The 24532-nt window shown below is 40.0% G+C and overlaps 1 protein-coding gene across 2 annotated transcripts in view; it reads right to left on the bottom strand.

Annotated features, from left to right (window-relative positions):
* Window positions 1–24532, bottom strand: part of EFCAB11 (EF-hand calcium binding domain 11) — a gene marked incomplete at its 3' end in the record, with an annotated part of 152056 nt that overhangs the window by 113855 nt on the left and 13669 nt on the right. For both annotated transcript variants that reach the window (XM_082844410.1, XM_082844411.1), the window contains exons 4-5: window positions 20332–20433; window positions 19370–19460 (exon numbers count right to left, since the gene is read on the bottom strand). In XM_082844410.1, coding sequence (XP_082700536.1) covers window positions 19370–19460; window positions 20332–20433 — 193 coding nt within the window. The remainder of the gene's footprint in view (window positions 1–19369; window positions 19461–20331; window positions 20434–24532) is intronic.

Genomic DNA, 24532 nt, shown 5'->3' with positions numbered 1-24532 from the left:
ACAGTTAAATTTCTGCAAAAAGGGAAACAAGAATAAGACTCTTCTACTGTCCCCTCCTCTCCTTGGATGCCAGCCTTGATATGCCGTCTCCAAGGCACAGAAGATTTCCATTTGAAATCATGAATGGATTACCAGGAACCTTAACAGTAAGAAGACTTGGGTTAAGAAAAGCATTTTATAACTTTTATTGTTGTTGCTATACATGTTCTTTAACATGACTCTTGAATGATACTTAAAGCTAAGTGTGTTTAGATATTTTAACTGTAAATTTTGTCTACTCTACTATTATTATTAGACAGCAGTATTCTTAAATCAAAAAATACAATTTTGAGATGTAGCAAAAACATCTGTCCATTAACAAGTACCAGCAACGTGACTGCCATCAAATTAAAAAAAAAAAAAAGTTGATTACTTGTCAATTTCCTACGACTTTTCTTCTTTAACCAAAAGATAAAATGATTGAGAAGTCTAAGTCCAGTTTGGCTTGAGATTAGCAATAAAGGTGCTCAGCTTTACCTGTAGAATAGGTATGCATAACAGCTGATGTGTAGATCACTGCATCAATTCAGCAAGGTAATACTAGCAGGTGTTTAATGAATGGGAACTGCTGTCACTGGCACTGGGTTGGCACGGTGTCACAAAAGCTGAGAAGGAGCGAGCATCAAGGGCAGGGTCCCAGGCAGAGTGCTGAGTGCTTTGAGTAGCTGGCAAGAATAAACACTTAGAAAAAGGACAGGGAGGCGGCCTAGAGGAACTTAGGTACGAGGAGTAGCTTTCTAGGCTGCGGAGACTGAAGTTTATCTGCAGGCAGGGATGTTAGTTATAAACAGGAGAGGGAGTGACTGATGGAGAAAGGTCTAAGAAGAAGGGAAGGGGATGAGACAAGAACAAACGGGAGGAACTAGAAAAAAGAAAAAAACTAGAAACAGAATTGAAGGAAAACAGAACTCTGGAGGTGAAGAGGAAACCCAGGCAGAGGCCATGACCCTGTCCATGAAGCAGAAGGCAAGGTCACCTGCAATGCACAGCAGTAGGAAAGGTTTGGTACAAATGTGACAGAGAGCAAGTCAGTCTCATGGTGTGTGACATGCTAGTGAACTGGCTTGGGGTGTTATACCAAGTAGAATTCTGAGTCTCATCAGAAGAGTGTAGGCCACGGGTATAAGGAGGTGACGGTGATAGCACACATGCCAACGATCTGCCATCCCTGAAAAAGGGAATTGAAAACAGATGAGCTAAATTCTCCTGGACGATTTCAGCAAGAAAAGGAAAGCATTCTGGAATGACATAGGACCCGGGCTGGGAAACTGTGTACAGAAGATGGGTTTGGGTGGTCTAAACACTTTGGTCAAGTAGGCACAGCGTCTGCCTGACCTGAGAACTTGGTTCCATTCCGGGACAGGCAGCTGGGAGAATCAAGGCAGGCATTTGGGATCAAAGCAAAAGGATCCAGGAAGGTGGACACAGAACTCTGAGGTCTTTCAGACATGACACTTGCTGGGTGACGGAGAGGGAGAGTATTGAGTGTGGTGTGTTTGGAGGAGAAGGCAGATCACAGAAAGAAGACAAAGGGAAAGCTCGCTCCAGGCCTCAGATTGGCGAGGAGCAGCTCCAAGGACTAGCGCACACTCAAGAGCCTGCAGTACAGGACTGCGGGAAGGTTAGAACCAAGGCGGGGGCCTCGGATGGAGGCTCAGCCCAAGGCTTGGGTTAGAAGTGAAGGTAAGGAGGGGAAAGCGGTGTCAGCATTCTTGGGGCTTAGTCGCAGCTGAAGAGAACAGAGGTAGGAGATGTGGAAGATACAGCAGGGGAGGAAGAAGAAAGATGGGGCCACATGAGGGTCCAGCAGCCATGTTTAGCCACTAGGAACCAGTCCTGAGATTGTACCATTCTTGGTCCTTTTCGGGGGAGGGAAGGGAAAGGTGAGTGACAGGCAGGAGGGAGGGACGGGAAAGTTATGGTTAACAGTATTAGTGCCTGTTCCGCCTCTCCTGGGGTCAGCTTAGGAACAGGGAAAGGCAGGGGGAGGGAAAGCGTAGGAAGAAAGAGATGCCGCTCGAAGCCTGTAGTGCACTGAATTCCTACTTTGCCCTGATCTTCTCCCGCAGCAGGTTGCAACCAAGCAGGGAACATGAGCAGACAATACTGACAAGCTGGAAATGGTAAAAGATGATGCTAAACTCACAACAACTGATCAAAAGGGTCTTACAAGTGAATCAGTGTATAATCCCGCCTTGTAAAGAAGACAATCGTAAATTCAGTTTAGCACTCCCATCCCGGCTAAAGTGATGAAACCTCATTTGTCAATTTTAAACGTTTTTTGCTTTTCCAGCTGATTTGGCAAAATCTTTCGCTATTGTGATATAATTCCAAAGGCAACACACAAAACACAAGGGTTCCTATCAAAGCGACGTGATCTGGAATTCCTGCTACCGTTTCATGTAATAAGATGCTGCATCAGTTTCCTTTTGCACCTTTTTATAAATAGTTCCTTTCATTTATGTGCAGAAAATCAAATGAAATCTCAAATGTAACAATCCAAACCAAACCGATTCATACAAAGAGGGAAAAGCTATATAATTGTGCAACTGGTTTACCAAGAACACTTCCAGGCAGAGCGAACATGCCTTACTTAGCCAGCTTTATGGCAGGCACTGTGGGGATGCAAAAGCATGCCTGGTTCCTACTCTCAGGACGTCCATACTGTTAGAAGAAGTGAGAAAGTAATATTACAGTGATTAAGAGCACAAGCAAATCTTCGTTCTGTTCCTCAGCAGGCAGCAGCATCAAGCAAGTCCTTTGACCTCTCCAAGCTTTGTCCTCATCTGTAAAATGGGGACAGACAGAGCCCAACCCAGGAGGTTCCTAAGAAGATTCCTTCAGACCAGGGTCCGGTACATAGTAAATACTCAGCAAATGTCAGTTGCCAGTGTTACTGTGGTTACTATTATTAGATGCAGTACTCTCGCAAGTGCTACAGAAGTTCTAAGGAAGAAAAAGGAAATTTTGTGAGCTGGAGTGATCAGGGAAGGCTCCCTAGAAGAGAGAGTTCAGCTAAGTTCAAAGGAATGGATACCAGTAGATATGTGGATGGGGAAGTCAGGAGAGGAGAAGAGAGGGCAGTGGAAGAGAAATGAGATAGGATCAGAACACAGCAAGTAAATCAGAATAGTGGATTAGAATCTTTGATCTGGGCAGGCCAGGTCTGTGTGTGGAGGGGCCTTGTATGTCAGGCTAAGGAGTCTGGGTGTCATCTGGCAGGGGATGAAAGGTTACTGAAGTCAAGAGGTAACATTAAAAAGTAATGCTAATTTACTCTCATTATCCAAAATTGAACGAGGAGGGTGGACCAGTGATTTTCAAACTTTAATAAGTGCATATGGATCACCCAGGGATCACATAAAACACATCTGATTCAGTATGTTTGGAGTGAGGCCTGAGATTAGGCATTGCTAATCATTGCTAACAAGTTCCCTAATGCTGATGCTGCTGGTCTCTGGAGCTTTGAATGACAAGGATGTATCTCTTCAAGGTAGCCTGATGGAAGAGAATGCATGGGTAGGAGGATGGTAGACAAGATGGCTAGACGTGAGGTCGCAAACTCATAGGTCGGTATGCCATACATAAAAACATAGCATTAGAAGCCTTTGGACTTGATTTTTTAAGCTATATCTAAGGGGGACAACTGAAACTTTGTAGTGAAACTCTTAATGCTGAGCCTATTTTTTTTTTTTTTTGGTGACATCTTAAAACAATGTTAATTTAATTATCTCCTATAAAATAAAAATTTCTTTTATTAAATGCAAGTTTTTCTTATTTTATAAATACAACACACAGTATTATCAAAATTTTCACCCAGAAGTTAGCTATCTACTACAAAAGAAAAATGTAAGAAACAGATTCCTCTTTCTATAAAGGAAAATGGCATGAACACGTGCGTGATGTGCGCCTATCACTAACTTCAAGGATGACTGAAAGCGTTAGCAACATTTGGCCATAAGAAAGAAACCATGGCAGCAGTTTCTTATGTGACAGTTGGATTAAAAGAAAAATAGTCCTCATGCTATTACAGCAAGAACAGTGTATTTTACCATATATGTAGATGAGGAATTGGAAACGTTGACCATAACACTTGTTATAGTGACATCTCAAAAACTAAACCCAGGGTTGGAGAGCTGTCAGCCCAGTAATTTTCTCTTGAGAGCAGTCTTTGTCACATCTGTATTCACATGGTGGTGGATTCTGAATATTATGTGGGATACGCAGAGAAAATCAAGGAGACTGCCATGCCACCCTCCATGATAGATAACCCCACCAGTCGGTTCTGGAACAAGAAGAAGCACAACCCCCTCATGTCTGAGATGAGGAGAGTGCAGGCCTGAGAGGTTTTGGTGAAAGCCTGTTCGCTACGTAAGCCATTCATTTACATAAAATTCAGTCACTTACTTGACACGTATAAAACTGTGCTACGGGAGTTCTGTACTCCCATAAATATCCCACTTGTGCCTGTTTATATTAAGCTCACGTTCTAAAACTAGAAATAATTGATGCATGCAAATACCTATGTATGAGCATACAGAAGAAAGATATTTATGACAGATTAGGAGTTTCAAGCTGAAGGAGGAGACAAGTTCCTTTTTGTTGTAGAGAGGGGTTGGGTAGGGTGTAGGGTAGGGCCAGCTTTCAAGATAAGAAATATTTTGTTAAAAGCTGGGCCTTGAAGGAGGAGTAGAATTTGCATCTGGATGGGTTTAACCTCAGAAAAGACTACAATATCTGGACATCTGGAATGTGAACGAGATTAAATACTTCTTCCAAACAAATAGTACATCCTTGTTAACGGGAACTAATTAGCTTAACTGAAGAAACCAAAATAACACATTCTGTTTGAAAATCTCTGTAATGAAGTCATTATTCTTCTCTACTTGTTTTCTGGTCCAGTTTCTGAGCTTCAATTCCTGCATCACCAATTCTAAAATTTATACTGGTAAAAAAAGACCATCCTCAAATGCAAGGATATAATTTTTGTTCATGGAGGAAAATCAGTCAAGAACCCTCTGAAAAACTGACATTTTCTTAAAATGATTAGCATATAATTATTTCTATAGCTGGATTTTTAAAGTATAGTTGTATTTAACATATTACATGTGAAAGTCCCCAGAGAGGAGAAATTCTGAGGTCAGTTTGAAAAGCTTACACATATTCATATTCCCCATTCAGTGATCACATGCAAGAAAATAAACAGAAATGGGAATCTCTGACAATAAAATTGTGAAACATAAAACACTGAAATAAAAACCAAGGCATTATCATTGCAGGGAAGATACAAAAATTCACGAAGTAAAAATTGGAAACTCAAGAAGTCTACCTATTTGGTCACTACACTCACACACTAGGTACAGCTGGTAACAGCTATCTACCTATAGTTACAAAGAATCAGATACGATTTCTAGTCTCTTTTGTACTTTTCTATACACAGAAGCATGTAGATACTTACAGATCAACAATCATATTCCCCAAAGTAGGTACTCACTATAATAACTGCGATCTTGGTGAGGTCACCTGACTGCATTTATAAGATGACCATTCTGATGCACAGAATAATGACTGGGAAACTTTCTCCAGTTAGAGACTGTCCAGGAAAATGACATGCAACAAGTTGGCTGCCAGCAGAAAGGAATTACAAGAAGCTAAAGAGCACAGTGAAGAATAACACTTCAAAAGAGACGCAAATAATTTGAAAAAATACATTCTATCTTATATCACTTTCCTTTGGGCTCCTTGGTTCTAAAAGACTCTTCCATTAACATGTTAATTCACGTGACCCAAGCTCATGAGGCCCCTTTCCCCCACAAGAGCTGTGATAAAAGGCATATGTGATCTTTCTATCAAGAGGGTACCCATCATTCCCTTTTAAAATTGCATGCTTAAGCCCCTACCCCACTAACACTCTGGCAATGAAAATATACTATCCAACAAGTCAAGATGCTCTTATTCTCAACCAATTTTTAATACTCCCAAAAGGAGAGTGAGATATTCTATGTTTTTGACCATCCCCATGTAATACGAAGAATGAGATTCTTAGACTAAAAATATTATATATCACTTTAAATGTCTCCAGTTGTGACTGGAGAGCATTTTGGTACGTCAGTATTTCTGCATTACATTACTATCTGGCAATCCACCTGCACTCACAGTCTTGGATACTGGCGGGCCTTCTGCACACCCATGTTTCATTTCATAAGGCTGGAAAGCAGAAGAAGCTACCCAGAGCTTTTTGTCAACTGACAGGCGGTAAGAAAGTGCAAATCTCAGCACTTACAATGAGATGGAGAAGGCTCCTAGGCATGGAGACGCAAACATACCCACACAGAGAAAAACACTGGCCAGAAATGTCACAGGGTGCTGATGGTGGGCGAAGTCAAGAGAGCACATTAAGCCAGCTCCCTGACAACAGCTGGGGCTAAATCACGAACTGAAAATGTCTCTAAAAAAACAAAAACAGAGAGGCCATCAGAGATTAATTCATAAAAATCACATGCAGAACGAGAAAAATAGAAGGCAAAGCCACATGTGGTTAGAAAGCCCCTGATTGCATTTTAAAGGATTCTTGCCTAGATTATAAGAAATTAAAACCATAAGAAAATTATAAGTGAGGATTTTACTGTTACTGGGCATTTGGAATGAGTGACAATGGACCAACAATTATTAAGTAACTAGAATGCATAAGGCAACATGCTGAGAACAGTGGAAGTTACAGATAAATTTGTAAACTCAAAGAGCTTGTAGTATTTTATGGAGATAATCGTAAACACTGTATTTTTGTTTATTGAGTAGACGATTGAAACGATTACACAACCACAGTACTATCAAAATTCAGAGAAAGGAGAAAAGCCTGTTCAATGTAAAGAAAAAAAGACTTTTTTGTGGGTATTTATTGAGCAGGGTCTTGGAAGATAGGTCTAATTTGGACAGGTAAGAAGTAGAGAAAGGCATTGCTGGCAAGAGCAACAGAACGCAGTATAAATACACATCACATATTCAAAGGAACAAGCATTAGGCAAAGGGAAATACAGGAATTTGGGATGATGAATGAAAGATGAGTTTGGGAAGGGGACCAGATGTTGGAGAGCCAGGTTAAATAGTTTTAACTACTTTTTAGATTCACTAAAGATTTTTGAATGTTTAAGAAAAAAAAAAGTACTACAAAGTTTTTATAATGTTCCATTAGTATTAAAGAAGAAAAGATGTTTTTTGTTTTAAACTTGCAGTGCTAGAAACAGCCTGTTAGCTCAGATTCATTCCACTGGACAAAGCACTACTCAGTTCTCGCACCTCTTAAACTTCTGCCATTTGTAGTGGGTAAGACAAAAGAAAAGAAAGTTCTTCAAGAGAATCTCCTGAGAATTTCTTAATAATAATGAAACGTCATCCATGATATTTATTAGCTTTAGTTATTTCAGTGCACAGGTACACAAGTAATGATTATCAGCTCTAAGTGGAAAGCAACGTTGTAAGTTTTAAACACTGAAAGGAATCTCAAAATTTAAAAACATTAAGCCTTTTTAAAAATACTTTTAGAGGTAATATAAAGTAGTACCAATTTTTGTTTTTTACATAAGATATCACCTCTTGCTTTAAGAAAGAAACATTCCTCAAAACCCATCCCTCGTTAAAAAACTTGATTTCTTAATTTACATGAAAAATGCTATAATTAGCAACCCCCAAGCAATCAACCATTACAAATAAAACCTCAAAAACTACTTTCCCCAATAAAGCAAACACCTCCATAAAACGAGAGATGAAAGTAGATACAGAAAGGCTTAGGGGAGATACTATAAAATAACAAGATACAGCAAAATAACAAAATGAAACATCAGTAGATATAGCTCAAGAAAGAAACATAAGGAGAAAATAAAACCATAACAGAGGGAGTGCTTCAAGATGGTGGAGGAGTAAGACGTGGAGATCACCTTCCTCCCCACAAATACATCAAAAATACATCTACATGTGGAACAACTCCTACAGAACACCTATTGAACGCTAGCAGAAGACCTCAGACTTCCAAAATAGGTCTTGGTGCTCCTGCCTGGTGTCAGGCCTGAGCCTCTGAGGTGGGAGAGCCGAGTTCAGGACACTGGAACACCAGACACCTCCAGGCCCCACATAATATCAATCAGCGAGAGCTCGCCCAGAGATCTCTGTCTCAACGCTAAGACCCAGCTCCACTCAACAGCCAGCAAGCTCCAGTGCTGGACACCCCATGCCAAACAACTAGCAAGACAGGAACACAACCCCACCCATTAGCAGAGAGGCTGCTTAAAACCATACTAACTTCACAGACACCCCAAAACACACAACCGGATGCAGCCGTGCCCACCAGAAAGATCCAGCCCCACCCACCAGAACACAGGCACCACTCCCCTTCCCCAGGAAGCCTACACAAGCCCCTGAACCAACCTTACCCCCTGGGGGCAGACACCAAAAACAATGGGAACTACGAACCTGTAGCCTGCAAAAAGGAGACCCCAAACACAGTAAGTTAAGCAAAATGAGAACACAGAGAAACACACAGCAGATGAAGAAGCAAGGCAAAAACCCACCAGACCAGACAAATGAAGTGCCAATAGGCAGTCAGCTGAAAAAGAATCCAGAGTAATGACAGTAAAGATGATCCAAAATCTTGGAAACAGAATGGAGAAACTACAAGAAACATTTAACAAGGACCCAGAAGAACTAAAGAGCAAACAAACAATGATGAACAACACAATAAATGAAATTAAAAATTCTCTAGAAGGAATCAATAGCAGAATAAATGAGGCAGAAGAACAGATAAGTGACCTGGAAGATAAAATATTGGAAATAACTACCACAGAGCAGAATAAAGAAAAAAGAATGAAAACAATTAAAGACAGTCTCAGAGATCTCCGGGACAACATTAAACGCACCAACATTCGAATTATACGAGTCCCGGAAGAAGAAGAGATAAAGAAAGGGTCTGAGAAAATATTTGAAGAGATTATAGTTGAAAACTTCCCTAACATGGGAAAGGAAATAGTCAATCAACTCCAGGAAGCACAGAGAGTCCCACACAGGATAATTCCAAGGAGAAACACTCCAAGACACATATTAATCAAACTATCAAAAATTAAATACAAAGAAAAAATATTAAAAGCATCAAGGGAAAAGCAATAAATAACATACAATGGAACTGCATAAGGTTAACAGCTGATCTTTCAGCAGAAACTCTACAACCCAGAAGGGAGTGGCAGGACATGTTTAAAGTGATGAAAGGGAAAAACCTACAACCAAGATTACTCTGCTCAGCAAGGAGCTCACTGAGATTCAACAGAGAAATTAAAACCTTTACAGACAAGCAAAAGCTAAGAGAATTCAGCACCACCAAACCAGCTTTCCAACAAATGCTAAAGGAACTTCTCTAGGCAGGAAACACAGGAGAAGGAAAAGACCTACAATAACAAACCCAAAACAATTAAGAAAATGGTAATAGGAACATATATATTGATAATTACCTTAAATGTAAATGGATTAAATGCTCCAACCAAAGGACATAGCCTGGCTGAATGGATACAAAAACAAGACCCATAAATATGCTGTCTACAAGAGACCCACCTCAGACCTAGGGACACATACAGACTGAAAGTGAGGGGACGGAAAAAGATATTCCATGAAAATGTAAATCAAAAGAAAGCTGGGGTAGCAATTCTCATATCAGACAAAACAGACTTTAAAATAAAGACTATTACAAGAGACAACGAAGGACACTACATAATTATCAAGGGATCAAACCAAGAAGATATAACATTGGAAATATTTACACACCCAACATAGGAGCATTTGCCTCAAAACATAAGGCAAATGCTAACAGCCATAAAAGGGGAACTCAACAGATACACAATAATAGTTGGGGACTTTAACACCCCACTTTCACGAATGGACAGATCATCCAAAATGAAGATAAATAATGAAACACAAGCTTTAAATGACACATTAAACAAGATGGACTTAATTGATATTTATACAACATTCCATCCAAAAACAACAGAATACACTTTCTTCTCAAGTGCTCATGGAACATGCTCCAGGGCAGATCATATCTTGGGACACAAATCAAGCCTTGGTAAATTTAAGAAAACTGAAATCGTATCAAGTATCTTTTCCAACCACAACACTATGAGACTAGGTATCAATTACAGAAAAATATCTGTAAAAACTACAAACACATGGAGGCTAAACAATACGCTACTAAATAACCAAGAGATTACTGAAGAAATCAGAGGAAATCAAAAAATACCTAGAAACAAATGACAATGAAAACATGATGACCCAAAACCTATGGGATTCAGCAAAAGCAGTTGTAAGAGGGAAGTTTATAGCAATACAATCCTACCTCAAGAAACAAGAAACATCTCAAATAAACAACCTAACCTTACACCTAAAGCAATTAGAGAAGGAAGAACCAAAAACCCCCAAAGTTAGCAGAAGGAAAGAAATCATAAAGATCAGATCAGAAATAAATGAAAAAGAAATGAAGCAAAGGATAGCAAAGATCAATAAAACTAAAAGCTGGTTCTTTGAGAAGATAAACAAAATTGATAAACCATTAGCCAGACTCATCAAGAAAAAAAGGGAGAAGACTCAAATCAACAGAATTAGAAATGAAAAGAGAGAAGCAACAACTGACACTGCAGAAATACAAAGGATCATGAGAGATTACTACAAGCAACCATATGCCAATAAAATGGAAAACCTGGAAGAAATGGACAAATTCTTAGAAAAGCACAACCTTCCAAGACTGAACCAGAAAGAAATAGAAAATATAAACAGATCAATCACAAACACTGAAATTGAAACTGTGATTAAAAATCTTCCAACAGGGGGCTTCCCTAGTGGCGCAGTGGTTAAGAGTCTGCCTGCCGATGCAGGGGACACGGGTTCGTGCCCCAGTCCGGGAAGATCCCACACGCCGCGGAGCAGCTAGGCCTGTGAGCCATGGCCGCTGAGCCTGTGCATCCCGCAATGGGAGAGGCCACAACAGTGAGAGGCCTGCCTACCGGAAAAAAAAAAAAAAAAAAATCTTCCAACAAACAAAAGCCCAGGACCAGATAGCCTCACAGGCTAACTCTATCAAACATTTAGAGAAGAGCTAACACCTATTCTTCTCAATCTCTTCCAAAAGATAGCAGAGGGAGGAACACACCCAAACTCATTCTATGACGCCACTATCACCCTGATACCAAAACCAGACAAAGATGTCACAAAAAACGAAAACTACAGGCCAATATCACTGATGAACATAGATGCAAAAATCCTCAACAAAATACTAGCAAACAGAATCCAACAGCACATTAAAAGGATCATACACCATGATCAAGTGGGGTTTATCAAAGGAATGCAAGGATTCTTCAATATACACAAATCAATAATGTGATACACCATATTAACAAACTGAAGGATAAAAACCATATGATCATCTCAATAGATGCAGAAAAAGCTTTCAACAAAATTCAACACCCATTTATGATAAAAAACGCTCCAGAAAGTAGGCATAGAGGGAATTTACCTCAACATAATAAAGGCCATATATGACAAACCCACAGCCAACATCATTCTCAGTGGTGAAAAACTGAAACAATTTCCACTAAGATCAGGAAGAAGACAAGGTTGCTCACTCTCACCACTGTTACTCAACATAGTTTTAGAAGTTTTAGCCACAGTAATCAGAGAAGAAAAAGAAACGAAAGGAATCCACATCGGAAAAGAAGAAGTAAGTTGTAGATGACATGATATTATACATACAGAATCCTAAAGATGCCACCAGAAAACTACTAGAGCTAATCAATGAATTTGCTAAAGTAGCAGGATACAAAATTAATGCACAGAAATGTCTTGCATTCCTATACACCAATGATGAAATATCTGAAAGAGAAATTAAGGATACACTCCCATTTACCATTTCAACAAAAAGAATAAAATACCTAGGAATAAACCTACCTAAGGAGACAAAAGACGTGTATGCAGTAAACTATAAGACACTGACGAAAGAAATTAAAGATGATACAAACAAATGGAGAGAGATACCATGTTCTTGGATCAGGAGAATCAACATTGTGAAAATGACTATACTACCCAAAGCAATCTACAGATTCAATGTAATCCCTATTAGACTACCAATGGCATTTTTCACAATTTGTATGGAAACACAAAAGACCCCGAATAGCCAAAGCAATCTTGAGAAAGAAAAATGGAGCTGGAGGAATCAGGCTCCCTGACTTCACACTATCCTGTAAAGCTTCAGTAATCAAGACAGTATGGTACTGGCACAAAAACAGAAATATAGATCAATGGAACAGGATAGAAAGCCCAGAGATAAACCCACACACATATGGTCACCTTATCTTTGATAAAGGAGGCAAAAATATACAATGGAGAAAAGACAGCCTCTTCAATAAGTGGTGCTGGGAAAACTGGACAGCTACATGTAAAAGAATGATATTAGAACACTTCCTAACACCATACACAAAAATAAGCTCAAAATGCATTAAAGTCCTAAATACATAAGACCAGACACAATAAAACTCTCAGAGGAAAACATAGGAAGAACACTCTTAGACATAAATCACAGCAAGATCCTTTTTGACCCACCTCCTAGAAAAACGGAAACAAAACCAAAAATAAACAAATGGGACATAATGAAACTTAAAAGCTTTTGCACAGCAAAGGAAACCATAAACAAGACCAAAAGACAACCCTCAGAATGGGAGAAAATTTTTGCAAATGAAGCAACTGACAAAGGATTCATCTCCAAAACATATAAGCAACTCATGCAGCTCAATATCAAAATAACAAACAACCCAATCCAAAAATGGGCAGAAGACCTAAATAGACATTTCTCCAAAGGAGATATACAGATTGCCAACAAACACATGAAAGGATGCTCAACATCACTAATCATTAGAGACATGCAAATCAAAACTACAATGAGGTATCACCTCACACCGGTCAGAATGGCCATCATCACAAAATCTACAAACAATAAATGCTGGAGACGGTGTGGAGAAAAGGGAACCCTCTTGCACTGTTGGTGGGAATGTAAATTGATACAGCCACTATGGAGAACAGTATGGAGGTTCCTTAAAAAACTAAAAATAGAACTACCGTATGGCCCAGTAATCCCACTACTGGGCATATACCCTGAGAAAACCATAATTCAAAAAGAGACATGTACCACAATGTTCACTGTAGCACTATTTACAATAGCCAGGACACAGAAGCAACCTAAGTGTCCATCGACAGATGAATGGATAAAGAAGATGTGGCACATATATACAATGGAATATTACTCAGTCATAAAAAGAAACAAAACTGAGTTATTTGTAGTGAGGTGGATGGACCTAGAGTCTGTCATACAGAGTAAAGTAAGTCAGAAAGAGAAAAACAAATATTGTATGCAAACACATATATATGAAATCTAAAAAAAAAAAATGGTTCTGATGAACATAGGGGCAGGACAGAAATAAAGATGCAGACGTACAGAATGGGTTGAGGACACAGGGAGGGGGAAGGGTAAGCTGGGACGAAGTGAGAGAGTGGCATGCACATATATACACTACCAAATGTAAAACAGCTAGTGGGAAGCAGCCGCATTGCACAGGGAGATCAGCTCGGTGCTTTGTGACCACCTAGAGGGGTGGGATAGGGAGGTGGGAGGGAGACGCAAGAGGGAGGGGATATGGGAATACATATATACCTATAGCTGATTCACTCTGTTATACAGCAGAAACTAACACAACATTGTAAAGCAATTATACTCCAATAAAGATATTTTTAAAAACCCATAACAACAACAACAACAAAAAAGCCACATTGGACACAGCACAAAGGAGAACAGACACTGCTGAAAATATACTGAGAAACATGGTGAACAATTTGAGCAAAAGAAATAGAAATTAAACAATTTAAAAGCACTTCCAACATAAGCACAATCAGCATTTTCAAAGAAAAAGAATGTGATTCAAAAATGTTAATGTTTGGACTTCCCTGGTGGCGCAGTGGTTAAGAAACCTACTGCCAATGCAGGGGACACAAGTTCGAGCCCTGGTCTGGGAAGATCCCACATGCCGCGGAGCAACTAAGCCCGCGAGCCACAACTACTGAGCCCACACACCACAAATAAAAAATAATTTATCTTTTGCTACGTTGGGTCTTCGTTACCGGGCACGGGCTTTCTGTAGCTGCGGTGAGCAGGGGCTACTCTTTGTTGTGGTGCACCGGCTTCTCCTTCCAGTGGCTTTGCTTGTTGCGGAGCATGGGCTCTAGGCGTGTGGGGTTCAGCAGTCGTGGCTCATGGGCTTAGTTTGTTTGCGGCATGTGGGATCTTCCCAGACCAGGGCTCGAGCCCGTGTCCCCTCCATTGGCAGGCGGATTCCTAACCACTGCGTCACCAGGCTAGCCCCTAAATTAATTAATTTTTAAAAAATGTTAAATCTATTATATGTTTTTATTCAAGGACAATGGCTCAGATAAACATTGTTGAACATGGAAGACACCAGGGAATATAGTTCTTATGAACCCTACCTAGAGGATAGACTTCAGCTTAGCAGAAACTATAGCACAAAGCCTGGAGGTGAGCTTTGAATCCATTTGACTATAGAACTAAGATTTTTTTTAAAAGGTTATGATAGCAGAACAGGTTATGAATATTACGAATACTGACAATATACATATTTTTTAAAAACCACGTTGCTTTTATTCATGAAAAAATCGCTAAAAGTAAACACCACCAGAGTAGTTAGCCAACAATTCACAAACTTTATAAACATATCTCATTTACTCCTTGTAAAGCCCTCAGATTTAATGAATGATACTCCAGTGTTTCCATCAAGTTACAAGATGAAATGATTCTTTGATGTCTTATGCTTCAAGTCTGTCTTTCTGGAAGGTTTGGTTTGGGTGTTTACTTGGTTTATTGTTGTGGTTGGTTGGTTTGCCTTATAAAATGAAGGTGTGAGATGAGCAAGTATCACAAGCCTTCTGGGAAGAGGCTACTCTTGGTCCTAGAAGTTTCTTTGGGAAGAATCTGGCAATCTAAGAATTGAAGATTGTGAAAACTTCTTTCACCATTCAAACCACAGCTGACTCTGGTCGTATTGGAAGTCTCCCTCTCTGGCTGCCTTTTTATAGTGGTCTTCATATATCAGCTTTCTTCTGAGTGACTGTGAACCTGGGAATGAACTCCATTCACACTTAAGTGTGAATTAAGTCAAAGTTATTCAAGTCTCACACAGTGTCTAACCTTAGAAACATTATGTAATTTGCATCATCACTAACGGCCCCAGCAGCTGCTCTTCTTTTCCTTATTCTTTCTTTTTTTTTTTTTTGGCCACGCCGCACAGCATGCAGGATCTTAGTTCCCCGACCAGGGATCGAACCCATGCCCCCTGCAGTGGAAGCGCAGTCTTAACCACTAGACCACCAGGGAAATCCTTCTTTTCCTTATTCTTGAAAATTATTTGTACCACTGAAACAGAGACATGTGGAAGACATCTCTGTTTCTCTGGCCAACTTCAATTTACACTCAGAGGAAATATTTTTCTCTCTTTTGGTGTCACAACTTCATTTAATTCTTATCATGCATCATTTATTCTGGTTTAGGGATTATGGTGCTATAAATAATAATACAAATGAGACTTTAAGCAGGGCATGTTCAGTTAGCTAAAATGCCTTGTTTGGCTGTTTACTGTAGTAGTCTCTGAACGGTTTTGATCGCAATCCTGGGAAGTACAAGATTTGTGGGCATATGAATATATTTATGTATAGATTATACGGACATGTGCCACAATATTAATATGTTATGTTCATTATAAAATATAATACAGAAATTTCTAAGGAATTAAAGGTAACATTTTATTCATTAATGGCAAATGACTTTTTGCCATCACTTGAAATTATTAATAACATCTAACAAGAACAATGTGATTTCACATACTTTATTATTTCTGAACATCTCGGTTGAATCCTTTGTGATTGAGCAATTTCAAGTTCAGTTTGTTTTACTATTTGGTCTTAACGGCTGTCAGAGATACCTCACAAAGGTATGTAGATCTAAATGGGAAAAGGGTATCATGACACCGAATCCCTGTTTTTAATTCCATCCTCTGATAATGAAAAAGCTTAAGGGTTTTTTTTTTAATTAGTTTGTTGGTATTGTTAATTGAAATTCAGCTAATAAATATCCATCGCTCCTGATACCAATTAGTTGCTCTTGAAAACTTATCAAAGCTACTGAATTTTTATACTTTTAAAAACTGTGCTCTCAAACCACTGAAACTTTTTTTTGAATTTTTATTTTATTTATTTATTTTTATTATTATTTTTTTAGAGGATGATTAATAAATTTTATGGATTATCTGGGCAGTTATGTGATTAAAAACAAAATAGTTTACATTTATTGAGTTCCTACTGTTTACCAGAAACTGTTCTAAGAGTTTTATTTACTTTATAATAAAAATAAGCTCTTATGAGTTTACTTTAAATATTTTACATTTTTTTAAACATCTTTATTGGAGTATAATTGCTTTCCAATGGTGTGTTAGTTTCTACTTTATAACAAAGTGAATCAGTTATACATATACATATGTTCCCATATCTCTTCCTTCTTGCGTCTCCCTCCCTCCCACCCTCCTTATCCCACCCCTCTAGGTGGTCACAAACCACTGAGCTGATCTCCCTGTGCTATGCGGCTGCTTCCCACTAGCTATCTATTTTACATTTGGTAGTGTATATATGTCCATGCCACTCTCTCACTTTGTCACAGCTTACCCTTCCCCCTACCCATATCCTCAAGTCCATTCTCTAGTAGGTCTGTGTCTTTATTCCCGTCTTGCTCCTAGGTTCTTCATGACTTTTTTTTTTTCTTAAACCACTGAAACTTTGTACGACTTTTTTTCACCAGATTAGAACATTCCATTTTTAACTTATTAAACATGCAGGTATGAAGGTTTCAATAGGTGTACACATTTTTTAAAACAGAATCACATTGCCAAATGTCTGTTTTCAAAAATGCTCTCCCAATAACGTAGATTTCTTTTGAGAAGCAGTTACTTTCGCACTCACTGTTAAAAGACTGCTTCTATCTTGAATGGCTATATTTAAGTGGATTTTTCAAAATTATACATGTGGTACAAGGGGGCACCTCCTGAAACCATTTAACACAAAAAGGTCAGCAAATTTGGACACTTGTCTTTTTAAATTTTATTTATTTATTTTTGGCTGCATTAGGTCTTCATTGCTGTGCACGGGCTTTCTCTAGTTGCGGCGAGCGGGGGCTACTCTTCGTTGCAGTGCACGGGCTTCTCATTGCGGTGGCTTCTCCTGTTGTGGAGCACGGGCTCTAAGCATGCCAGCTTCAGTAGTTGTGGTGCACAGGCTCAGTAGTTGTGGCTCGTGGGCTCTAGAGCACAGGCTCAGTAGTTGTGGTGCACGGGCTTAGTTGCTCCGCGGCATGTGGGATCTTCCCGGACCAGGGCTCGAACCCGTGTCCCCCACATTGGCAGAAGGATTCTTAACCACTGCGCCAGAAGGGAAGACCGACACATGTCTTTTTGTAAAAGTAAAATGAAGTAATTCTTTTTGTGAAAAAACCTCCACCATGTGGTAGAAATACATTGACTTTCATTACTCTTCTCATCACAAAGTGTGCACAAAGATGCTACTATATTTTAAAGGTCTTGATGTTCTGGAATCACCTAAGTAATACTGGCCTCAGGCACTTTGTCTGCGCCTGGCTTGAACTCCTTTGCTCTTCAATAGCTTGCTCAATAATCTGCTTGCAAATGATGCAGCAAAAGAATTTCATATATGTCACTGTTAATGACAGTGAGTGCAGATCTTTATTTCAAATAACTTGCTTGATAATTCCTACTGAGCAGGGCTGGCTTCCGGTCAGATTTCACGAAATTACTTTTATCCACATGGGAACACCTGCCAGATGTCCCCCAGTATCTGTTCTCTCCTTCTTCCTCAGTATCAGAAACTCCATTTGAGTGCACATGACTGCCCAAAGCAGGGACTACATTTTCCAGACCCACCTCCCCCTTGTAGCTATTCGTGGCCTTGGAACTAAGTTTTGGTCACTGCGATGTAGGAAGAAATAATGGATAGCCTTAAAAGGAGGGGCATATCTTCTGCTCCCTTTTGGCCTACCTAGCTGGAATTCAGGTGTGATGGCTGAAACCTCGGGAGCCATCTTGAAGCAAGAGGGAGAAGCCGGATGCTGAGGCAGCCGAACAACAAGAGGGGAGGAATCTGGGTCCTTCACAGCTGTGCTGCCATCAAATCAGCCCTGGACTCTCCTGTGTTTACTGCTCTCTTTTTTGAGCTTTGTTGTTCTGGGTTTTCTGGCTCTTACTGCTGTATGAAACCCTAATTAACACACCTGGTAACAGGGTTGATGAGGAACTCATGTTAGCAGTCAGAGAAGAGGCAACTCTGCAATTTTCTCTGCAAGCATGTGCTTACACTATCCTTACTACTTTCAATCTGCAGTTTCCTAATGGAAACTGCTTTTAAGCCACTTGCCATTTTGTCAGAATTAGTTTATAAAGAAAACATAATATAGTCTTTAAATCTACTTTATCAGGTGTGTGTGAACTGCAACATGGGTCTATAACTTTGAAAACAAACGAAGGAAGGGCCACCACTGATCAACCCAACTCTACTCTCCAGACGACTCAAGGACCATTTGTAACCCATGTCTATGAAATACAGACCATGGGAGAACACCAGCATCCATATTAAATATTAATAAAGCTTCGGGGGGGGGGTTGGTCAAGACATAAATATACAAAGAAGTTCTACTTTCTTTCTGCTCCTCTCCACCCCTACTAACAAATGATTTTTGCACCTTCCTAGTATACAAGCACTCCACCCACTTTAGAGCCCACTGTCAAGGTGTAGATGGACTAATAGCTCACTATAAAATTCTCTCCTGGGGCTTCCCTGGTGGCACAGTGGGTGAGAGTCCGCCTGCCGATGCAGGGGACACGGGTTTGTGCCCCGGTCCGGGAAGATCCCACATGCCGCGGAGCGGCTGGGCCCATGAGCCATGGCCACTGAGCCTGAGCGTCCGGAGCCTGTGCTCCGCAACGGGAGAGGCCACAACAGCGAGAGGCCCGCGTACCGCAAAAAAAAAAAAAAATTCTCTCCTGGATCATGACAATATACTGCGAGATGAAAATGTTCACTAGCGAAAAATAAGCATAAATGAGTGTTCTCCATAAAACTGAAAACTTGTAAAAGCAAATGGTAAATCAAGGGGTGGGTATACATAAAGATTTTGGCACCTTACCTGAATACCTCGAGAATAATCCTTTCCGATAACTTGGGAGCCACCTGCTCAAATGCTTTCTTGAAATCTTCCAGAGTTAAATATCCACGATCTATTTGAAAACAGAATACATAACATTCACACACTTCTATCAGCCCCATGAACTGCTATTTCAGCCATAACATATGCATGAGACTTTAATCTATTACTAGGAGAAAAGCAGTAAATTACAGTTGATTTTACATATAAGGTAATCTGAGATTGTCTTGTTGGAAGAATTTGAGAATCTAGTAATACTCTCCCTCAGTACAGCCCCAGATGCTCCTGCAGGTTTCTTCCAGCCCCATGATTTGCTGATTCCCTGAGTCCCAGGTAAAGGACTAAGGGACAGACACTGCAACAATGGCATTCGGCTTCAAGTCTTTGTGAATTTCCAAAATAATTCATTCTTCAAAATTCACATTTTTTTCTTGCTTGGTATTAGAACTATATTATTATTTAGAGGAAAACCATTACAGAAGCCAAAATACTGAACCTGGACTCCACAAGTCTTTCAACCCTGTGTTCTGTGGGGAGGGGGTCTGAAGCTACTCCTCTGGGTCACCCCAGCGTGGGAAAACAATTCCTCCAATTATGTGTGGGTCAAAGGAGTCGGCAAAAAAGGCCTCATGTTCTCCCAAACTTCCATAAGTAGCTCTTCACCTATATCCCCGCACGGCCGCCCTTCTGTTGTCCCCATTACACTGCAGGCAAATCATAAGTATTGTATAATTATATAACTGTAGATATTATTTCACCCATCGTAAATGTCAAGAATTTAAGATTGTGATGGAGAAAAAAAAATGTACACCAACATCTAAGGTAATAGCTAATGAATACAGTAAAATAACCTTCCAAGTATATTATTTTAGTTACTGAGTATGTTCCCATTCACAGTTCCTTAACAGCCATTTTTTATATCAAAACACTTTAAAGATACTTACAGTGCCTGTCAAAAGCTGTGAAGATGTGTCTTATTTCATTCCAATATAGTTGAGCTTCCTTCTTTTTCCTTACAATGTCTAAAAACTCCTTAAGTAATATCCCTAAAAGTTGGAAAAAAACAATTTACTTTCTTCCTCTTTAAGAAGGAAACAAAATATAAACGGGAAGTGATACCACCACAAACAAATGTTATCTTAATTTTTGGTGAGTAGTATTTATTCATAAAGATCTCTAAAGTTGAAAAGACATTTCCTTAAAGGCTAAGTAGACTCCACATTAGCAATCGATGGCAAAAAGGACAGACACTTTCGGAGCTCACTGAGCTCTTCCCGGAGATAAAAGATGATGACCTCGAAAAAGTATGACACTCTTCCCTCTGACAGATCTAGCAGACAGGCCTGAAACTACTTATAAAATAAGGTCTCATAATTTTCTTTCCTTATGCATCTTTGGTCCCTTTTTTCCTAGCCAGATGTCATTACGACAGGTTTTTTTCCAGCTGGGAGATCGGGGCGAAGTAGTTGTTTCTCAAAAGTCAATACCAACTGCATACCGCAGATAAAGGTGGAGAGAACATTCCATAAACAATAGCATTGGCACTGTCTCCAGCCTTAGCTACCTCCCATGACTGTTCTGTAGCCTCAGGCTCTGCTTCCTGTGATTCTCATAATAAAAGAGCCCAGCATGATCATATGAGATTGGATACTGTGCTTACAATGTCTATTAAAATGAATTCTAGGGCTTCCCTGGTGGTGCAGTGGTTGAGAGTCCGCCTGCCGATGCAGGGGACACGGGTTCGTGCCCCGGTCCGGGAAGATCCCACATGCCGCGGAGCAGCTGGGCCCGTGAGCCATGGCCGCTGAGCCTGCGCGTCCGGAGCCTGTGCTCCGCAACGGGAGAGGCTACAACAGCGAGAGGCCCGCGTACCGCAAAAAAAAAGAAAAAAAAAAAAAAGAATTCTAATGTGATCTTTGTAGTAGGTTTAAAGAATGCAGCCAAGAACCAAGAATTTAAACATTCTAGTGAACTGAGTCCTAAATATCTAAAAAGAGCAGTTCGGTTTTTTTTTGTTTTGTTTTCACTTACTCATGTTTTATTTAATAGTTTTGCATTGATATAGTCACAGTAAAGAGATAATTTATGTTACATAACATTGTATGATAAATGTATTTCCATATTGCTATATTATGTGAAAGAAATATTTTAGAGCAGTTCGTTTTTACAAGTCAGAATTTCCATTTAAAAATGTATCACTGTTTTAAAAATAGCCCCAAATCACACAATAACCACGTGCTAATTTTTAAGAACTTGCACCCTTTCCAAAAGGGAATATTTTGGTGAGGTATACTGAACTATACACATTTCCCGAAATAGTTCTGATGGTTTTTTAAAAAGTAGAAAATAGTTTTCTTAATTTTCCACATTTTCTTACTTGTAGTTAAAGATTCAGAAATTTAAAAAGTCCATCTATCTTTATGTGTTTATAAATGATTCTCTTACAACTCTTTAGGACCCACTGGGTGCCAGGCACTGCATTAAGCTCTGGGAATAGAGGGGAAAAGAGAACACACACAATTCCAGTGCCAAGGGTCACTGGTCTAGTGACACAGACGGTGATGATACAGATTCAATGACAAATGTACACATAATTACAAACTGTGGCGTGCGCAACAAGGGGAAAACAGGAGGGTATAAAACGCGTCACAGAAATCCTCCCGTAGAGCAGACTCTGGGGAAGGAGAGATCTCACAGAGGAGGTAATAGATAGGCTAAGACCTAAATGATGAGAAGACACCAACTGGCTAAAGGTGGGAAGAAGAGCATTCCAGGCCGTGGAAAGAGCACGTGCCAAGGCCATGGGGTGGGGAGTGGGAGAAGTGAAAACAGGCCACAGTGGCTCGAATGCGGTGAAGATGGCGCTGGTGAGGTGGGCAGGGGCCCGAACGCACAGCCCCTCATGGGCCCCGGGAAATAATCTGATTTTTATTTCAGTTGCGATAGGAAGTCAATAAAGTTTGAACTGAGAAGTGACATGATCTGATTTAGATTTTGGAAAGATCTCTCTGGCTATTGTTTTGAAAAAGGACTGGGGAGAAAGCAAAATATAAAAAAGGAGACTCGTTAGGATCCTACTGGCAAGAGATGTGGTCACGAGGGTGCGGGCAGCGGGAACGGAGGGCAGTGGAAGGTTCCAGACATACTGCAGAAAAGATGGAGGGTCAGACGTAGTGCAAGAGAAAGAAGATGTCAAGAATAAGCCCTAGGTTCTGGCTTGAGGACTAGGTGGTTTGAGGAGTCATTTAAAGAGATAAGAAAGACGAGGGGAAGCAGGATGGGGATGGTGCTGAGATGGGGTTGCAATTTGGAGATGTAAGCTGTTTGAGGCTTCGGAGAAAACCAAGAGCAAGAGTCAAGAAAGCAGCAGCAGGCGTATCTCCTGGCACCTACCAGAGTGCTTGGCATGTGCTTAATAAATACACATTGTATGGAATTAGCGTTTCCCCCATGGCAGTGGAGGACGTGCAGTGATGCAGCTCCATTCCCATTGGGTCCCATGGTAACTATTTGGCCACACGTCTGCCTGAGACACACTGAGGGAAAGGACTGCCTGTTGTCAAAATTTATCCACACAATATTCAAACCTAAAATTACCACTTCACAAAGACTTTCCATAATTCTACTGCCACCACATTTCATACGCAATGAGAAATGCATTACCTGTGTCCACCCCTGGAGTGAAAGTATGTTCAGAACATTCTAATTCCAAGCAGATACCTGCTTGTAGGAGGCATTCCTCACATGTTTGTTGAATAAGGAAATAAAATCATAGGAAGACGTTATTTCTAGTTTTCAGCAAAAAGCGTTAAAATGTTTTAAATGCTCTTATAACTGTAAATTAATGCCAAAAAGTAGGTCTCTATTTATTCACATATCCAGCAAAATCGTCATTTTAGAAACCCCAATTTCTTAATACCTATGACACAGTAAAAAACAAACAAAATTCAGAGGAAAAGGAAATGAATGCATAATATTTGCTCTTCATTTAATTGCATCTGATTTCGGGAAACGGTAAGAAAAAAAGCACACTTCCATGGTTCAATGTGTGATTCAGATTCACAAGAAAAAAAAAAAGTGCATGAGTGGTGAATGATATATTTTAAACCACATATTCAGAAAACTCATCCGTATTTGGGGCTATAAAGTAGTCAGGTCTTTTTTTTTTTTGCAGTATGCGGGCCTCTCACTGTTGTGGCCTCTCCTGTTGCGGAGCGCAAGCTCAGCGGCCATGGCTCACGGGCCCAGCCGCTCCGTGGCATGTGGGATCCTCCCAGACCAGGACACAAACCTGCGTCCCCTGCATCGGCAGGCGGACTCTCAACCACTGCGCCACCAGGGAAGCCCAGTAGTCAGGTCTTTATTTCATATCTTGGGGGATAAAAAGCACATGTTCTTTAGTGTTCCCTAAGAGAAAATATATGTGGATTTCAACTATATGTTTATTACCATTTAAAAGGAAGAAACCATCTAATAATGCAAATAACTCTATTTACATAATCAAGTTCATTCACACTATTTTCCCGCAGGCTCGGATACCTTATTTTTTAAAGTCAATATTAAACCACGTAAACATATCTCACTGCCCCATCCCCATCCCCTTGTCTTAATCTTCGATGGCAACACATACAAATGCATTCAATACCATGCAAGTCCCTTTTCTAAAAAGGATAGAGAAGTTTCCATTCAGCTGAGCTCTCATGTTGTAGTAGTATGATCACTTTCCAAAGCCAAGGCATAAAAGGTTTGCTATTCCTACAGCTCTGTAATGCAAACACATTAATGTAAGTTTTATATGTTTTACTGCTGTTTAAATGGCCTAGAAATAGAGTTCCTACTACTAGCTCCACCTGCTGTCACAACATTCAAACCTAAAATTACCACTTCACAAAGACTTTCCATAATTCTACTGCCACCACATTTCATACACAATGAGAAATGCACTACCTGTTTCCACCCCTGGAGTGAAAGTATGTTCAGAACATTCTAATTCCAAATACGAGGTTGGGTCTTCTCTGTAAACTGTTCCAGCAATAAAAGTTACCTAAACACACTTTGCTGTAGCTAGACGTTGGGATCACAACAGGAACCACGTAGACCTATATGTTTATCTGTGTTCATTATTAATCTGCAGAAGGTGTTCAG

This window comes from Leucopleurus acutus (genome assembly GCF_964270905.1).
Source record: "Leucopleurus acutus genome assembly, chromosome: 1".
Taxonomy (NCBI): Eukaryota; Metazoa; Chordata; class Mammalia; order Artiodactyla; family Delphinidae; genus Leucopleurus; species Leucopleurus acutus.
Note: the sequence above shows the minus strand (reverse complement) of the source record. Positions and strands in the feature narration are given on the sequence as shown.